Source organism: Kryptolebias marmoratus, linkage group LG1 (genome assembly GCF_001649575.2).
Source record: "Kryptolebias marmoratus isolate JLee-2015 linkage group LG1, ASM164957v2, whole genome shotgun sequence".
NCBI classification, from domain to species: Eukaryota; Metazoa; Chordata; class Actinopteri; order Cyprinodontiformes; family Rivulidae; genus Kryptolebias; species Kryptolebias marmoratus.
The window spans coordinates 33,045,780-33,051,465 of NC_051430.1; the positions used below are offsets into that span (position 1 = coordinate 33,045,780).

The window sequence follows — 5,686 nt, forward strand, 5'->3', positions numbered from 1 at the left end:
CAACTCATTGCTGCCTCCCATTCGTGTAATAATTTGAATTAAAGAACAGTTTTTCAACATTTGTGCTGTTTCGATGTAAAACTGCTACCTGGGCTAAAAACATTCTCCCCCACGTTTTCTGCTTTAGTCTATAAATTCAGAAATGATGAACAATTTTCAAAATTCAGTGTGATGATGATAGGCAGCGAGCCGACTTGTCATCGTTTCCAAGTGGAGCTGATGAATGATGCATGTCAGCACCTGCAGGACTCGCAGAAAGGCGGGTTGCGATTGGCTGGGAGCAGCAAGAACAAAAGGTCACCTGGTGGACCTGGTGGAAAGACAAAACTGGGATGAATGAAGAGAAGCCATCAGTGCTGCTGAAACATGAGACTGGTAGCTTTGGTTGTGGTCTGGGTGCTGGTTGTTGGTGAGGATGGAGGCGGTGTTGGAGGAACTACACCTGGACTTGGTTCTGCTCCGAAGACCCGAGGAACAGGTGGGCTTAGTCTAGTTTTATTCAAACAACCTGACAAGGAAAGAGGAAAACTTGACTCAAACTTGAGGGCAGAGATTTGGTTTAAATAAATCCTGTGATCAAAAAAACCCAAAGAAATCTAGATCTAGTGCTTTGTTATGTAAATTCTCTTTTAACTCAGTTTGGATGGATTTCTTTAATAAAGGTTTTAGTCTTGCTGTGTGTCAAATTGACATTGTCTTTTATTTTTAAATAAGATTTAGTTGAGAAAAAAACAGATAACATAAGGTAATTGCATGTATTCTGGACAGGCTGCTGAACTGATGGTCTTTTAAAATTTGGATAAAAAAGAATGAATTCAGTTTAAATAAATGTTTTACTTTCTGGAAGCTGCATGAGATGAATTTTGTAATGAATTAGTGCCTCAACTATAAACTGAAAAAAAAACAGGATGATTTTTTTATGAAACTTGCAGAAAGTAATAATTAGACGTGCAACTACAACTAATTGACTTTTGGGGTCAACTTTTTGTTTCAAATTTTGCTATTACCCTTTTGAAGTCTGTTCTGTTTATTAGCAAAACATGTCTTGAAGTGCCGGATGGATGGTAATGAAACTGTCAGACAGTCATCCTTGAAGGTACATTTCTATTTTCTATTTATTTATTTAACCAGGTAAACCCCATTGAGATCCAGATCTCATTTTCAAGGGGGACCTGGGCAGAAATCTGCAGTACACAGCAACCTGGTTACAAAAACAAAATTGATTAATGCATATACACAGGTATAAAAACATAAAATAAATTTAAAAACAGTGACACTGTTTAAAAGAATCTCGTTGCCCGTTTTTAAGAATCGCTCAAAATAAGTCCAGTGAAATCAATTCTGACATCTTGAGTTCAGACTGGAGCTGATTCCAGGCTGAAGGATTAGCTTTTGGTGTGAATTAAACTGAAGTCAACACAGAAACGGCTGTAACAGTCTTCGCATCAGTTTTACAGATATTGAGCTAAAACTAAACACGATAGGAGCTGAGAGTCATCCACAACACACACTGTGAGTGCGGCATCGTAACATGTTTTACAAGCTACCAGAACAGCTACAACTCTATCATAGTATCATCTCTCTGCAGCAATCATCATGCAAGTAATGCAGAAACTCATCACCCCCCTGGCCAGCTGTGCCCCATACTAGTTTAAAACTTTGACCTGAAAGGTGGTACACAGGGATTGCTAAGCCTTTAATTACTAATAAGGATTTAATATTTTTTTGTTACAATAAAGGACTGCTGACTCCATCTACAAAGAATAAAAACTTGATTTCAAAGCCTTCAGATTTGATGTGTAACTGCTGATGTCTCCTGGGTTGTCCCCAGAGCCGCTCCTGTCAGTCCTCAGGAGGAGACCCGGCAGAGACGTCCTGGCAGATGAGTCCAACCTGTGTTTCTCACTGAGAGAGAATGAGGACCAGCGGCAGCTCCTGTGCAACGACCGCCGCAGCCAGTTCAACTACAACCCATTTGGCCTCCGCTTCGGGAAACGCCACAACAGCCCCCCTCACAGAAGAGCCATGAAAAGAGCGAGGAGCAGGAAGTTCTCCCCCCTCTCCCTCTTTTCACGGGAACTGGAAGTGCCCGCCTAAAGCAGATGTATGACCTCAGAAGTTGTGGTGTAAAACTGCTCATAAAAAGCTTTGACTTCAGATAAAAATGTTTTTGTCTTAATAAAACTTTTTTACCCACTGGTTAATGTAAAATTAATTTCAAATGTATGTTGAAGTTATAAAAGAAAAGACTTAAGAACTAAACGGAACTATTCTGTGTCATCTTTGCTCAAAGTAGGAAAACAAATAATGAGGTTTTTATAAACTTATTGGCCTCTCAAAATGTTTTCCATCCCAGGTCTTTGTTTCAGTCAGTCTGACCATCTCTGGATCTACAGCTCAGGCAGACCTTTTATGATTTAAATTATTTAAATGAGCCTTTTTTTCAGGGTAAAGTAAATTTACAACATACAAATTCAATATTTTCTTTTAAAAACGTCTGAATTTATTGTAGATTTTCTCAAACAGACTCATTCAGGGTCAGATATAAACATACACCCTGTTATTAGGTTAAATGTCACTTAGCAGGTCGCACCTTAACCACAGGCTTTTTGTTTCCATCATCAAGCTTCTGGCTGATATTTGACCAATCTCCTTGGCTTTAAATTGGTTATTTTCCTGGAACAGTCCACAAACTTCCAATTAGCTTGATGCTGGGCAGTGGCGTCACTAGGCCTGTTTTAGGGGGCTTCAGCCCCCTTAAATAATTTTGGTGTCAATTTTTTTTTTTTTACAAAAATTCAATATAATGTGGCCAGAATATGAGTTTAAATAAATAACCATATATTATTTCATTATTAACTCAAATATATGATCATAAATCTGTCAGTTTTCTTTTTCTTTACAGTGTATCGTAGAGAGCCTCTTTGGTGCGTCGTTATCAAATCCATTCCACTTGTTCATATTTTCTACAGAAGCTTTCTTGTGTCAGTTAATCTAAATCAGTGCTGTGGAATAACTGAGAGATTTTATATAATATATAAAGTCACAGTTAGACTTCATAACTGGGTATACACCAGCACCAAACATTATAGTGTACATTAGCTGTACTTTGTGACAACACAGTGCTCTTTGCATACAGTTTTAGATAATACACGTGGGCTCTTAATGAGTAAGTAGTATTTGTAAAATATGGCAATGTAACCATATGTACATTTTTCTTGTTAAAACTGTAAACATATTTCCAATTATAAAAATATAATTGGTTGCTTAAAACGTTTACACAGTAAGGTATCTGTTAAATGTGTCCAAAAATGTGGAAAAGCAACTCAGGTTTTGTTAGCTGTTTGAGAAATTTTGTTCTCACCCACTACGTTTGCTCACATCCTGAGCATCTCCTGGGGGCTCAGCCCCCCTTGTCCTTAAAACCTAGTGACGCCCCTGGTGCTGGGACTTGCTAAAGCCGCTCAAGAAGCTTAATGTTAGCTTTATCCAATCAGAAACCATTTCTGATGTGGATTTAGAGTCATGGTTTCAAACATCTAGCTATTGACTTGGAGGTAGTCCTTCCCCTTCATTATTCCATCCACTTTGTGCATTACACCAGCCCCACAGCAAGATGCTACCACCACCATGCTGAACACTTGGTGCTTGGTTCTTAGGTTTGAAGGCCTCACCATTTCTTGTCACTGTGGTTAAATAAATCAATCGTCTTGTTTGACCATCAAGCCTTTCTCCAGAAGACATTTGTCTTAAATTTGAATCCAGCTTGAAGGTGTAAGGATGTAAAACTGGCCTCTTTGGATGTCCCAGCAGTTTCCAGTAATGGCAGATTTGAGCCTTGATGGTTCAGTTCAGTGGTCCTGACCAACCCACTGCACTTAAAAGAGATTTTATTTGTAAAAAAAAAAAAGCAAATGTTTTGTACAAATTTAACAGTATAATCTTGGCCTCAAAGTTTAAAAACAAAGAAACTGGACTTCTGTGCTGTAATAGATGTTTTCCATACGGAGAGCTTTTTTAATTCAAAATTGAAAAGTGGGGAGTTCTAAGATTTAAACTTCACCATGTTTCCACAAGGACAGAAGGAAAGAGAACAAAAACACATAAAAGCTCTCCGAACCTGTGGCTATCCTTACTGAGTGTTTGCCAGCCAGGAGGATTAGAAAATAGGACACAGAATGAAACAGGGTGGAAAATAAGAACAATTTTTAAAAAAAACTCCTTATGCAAATGAGGAGGCAGTCTTCTTGGTCCAGCTCCTCTCGTATTGGTCAATAACCAGGAAGGAGCAGGATCCATGTGCAGATCGATTGCCCATGCCTGCACTTTCGGCCGTTTCAGGAGAACGCCTCATTTGAGAGGAAGTGAAGTCGTAGCAGAGATGTCTTAATACCGCTGACTCGGGTGTCAGCTTGGATCAAACATCCTCCTGATGGCAAGGAGAAACTACTAGCTGCAGTTAATCGTGATCACTAATGGATATGCAATATCTGATTACAGAAAAATATGCTCCACAGTCCAGATGTGGGGGTGTTGTGAACACTTTATTCTCCTAAAAGCAACATCAAGACAGAAAAATCACAGAGCCCTTTCTGATCACATTTATTACGTCATCCGTCGACTGCACTAACCATCACCTCCAAGGTCATAATCCACTGAGCTGGGCAGTAAAGTTACAGACTAAGACAAAGGTCAAAGGTCAACATGATCTAATAGATTTCAGGGTTCTTTCGGAGCAGACATGATGGTTCCCTCAGGGAGATTAAAATCAGTAGAGACAGAAAGGAGGAGAATCTGAGAATAGATCAGCTGTTGGGTCTTATTTGAAGAAAGAAATATTAGTGATCAGCTGTCAGATATTAAAAACACACTCATCTCATCTTATAATAAGACCTCTACAGTCAGACAGAACAGTAGAAAAGGAGAGGGACGGTGGGATTGCGTGTTCACAGGTCCTTCAGGTCCTTCTGGATCCCCCACAGTGTGTCAGCACTCTTCTTCAGCTGGCCCACCTCATCATCAGTCAGGGTCATGTTGACAACGCTGCAGACGCCGCTGCTGTTCAGGACACACGGCAGCGACAGGAAGACCTCCTCACCGATGCCATACATGTTCTGGAAACACGACAGGACAAAACGCGAGCTCAGCACCACACAACCATCAGGTGACCCGTTTTCTGTGCGCCGGTGGCCGTCAGACCTTGACCATCGTGGAGACGGGGTGGACCCGGCTCAGGTTCTTCACAATGCTCTCCGTCAGGTTGGCCACACTCATCCCGATGGCCCAGTTGGTGTAACCCTTCAGCTTGATCACTTCATAAGCACTGCAGCACAAAGTGGACTGAGTCATAATCTCACTTCTCTGTGTAAAAATACACTGTTCTCTGATTATATACAAGAGAGAAAAAGACTTCAGACGTTTGAAAGAATATAAATACGAAGCATTGAATGATCTACAAAAATGCAACAAACGTTGACTTCATGTGGTCAATCCTTCCTGTAGTGCTGGGCGATATGGAACAAATCCTATATCACTATATGGATAATTTTATATCACGATAACGATATATATCACGATATACCCCAATTACGTACGTTGTCAGTTATTCTCTGAAAAATATGAAAAAATAATCTAATTTCTTACCTTTTTCAAGCTTTATTTCTAAGTGACATTTAACTGAACTTTC

General features: G+C 39.8%; 2 protein-coding genes across 4 annotated transcripts in view; one reads left to right on the forward strand and one right to left on the reverse strand.

The window, feature by feature from the left end:
• The first annotated feature begins 294 nt into the window (after positions 1–294).
• On the forward strand, positions 295–2,194 carry kiss2 (kisspeptin 2). The gene is made up of 2 exons (XM_037978056.1): positions 295–478; positions 1,832–2,194. The coding sequence occupies exons 1-2, from the start codon at positions 367–369 to the stop codon at positions 2,095–2,097; spliced, it is 378 nt and encodes a 125-aa protein (XP_037833984.1). The 5' UTR covers positions 295–366; the 3' UTR covers positions 2,098–2,194.
• Positions 2,195–4,523: 2,329 nt separating this feature from the next.
• The window catches only part of ldhba (lactate dehydrogenase Ba), a 6,873-nt gene continuing 5,710 nt past the window's right edge, over positions 4,524–5,686 (reverse strand). For all 3 annotated transcript variants that reach the window (XM_017426375.3, XM_037977898.1, XM_037977900.1), the window contains exons 7-8: positions 5,200–5,323; positions 4,524–5,114 (exon numbers count right to left, since the gene is read on the reverse strand). In XM_017426375.3, the coding sequence (XP_017281864.1) occupies positions 4,947–5,114; positions 5,200–5,323 (292 nt within the window). In that variant the 3' untranslated portion in view covers positions 4,524–4,946. The remainder of the gene's footprint in view (positions 5,115–5,199; positions 5,324–5,686) is intronic.

Excerpts from the sequence above, each read along its gene's own strand:
- kiss2 (XM_037978056.1), top strand. The coding sequence starts at position 367 with ATGAGACTGGTAGCTTTGGTTGTGGTCTGGGTGCTGGTTGTTGGTGAG. Across the intron at positions 479-1,831 it reads TCCGAAGACCCGAGGAACAG|AGCCGCTCCTGTCAGTCCTC; the intron begins GTGGGCTTAGTC and ends GGTTGTCCCCAG.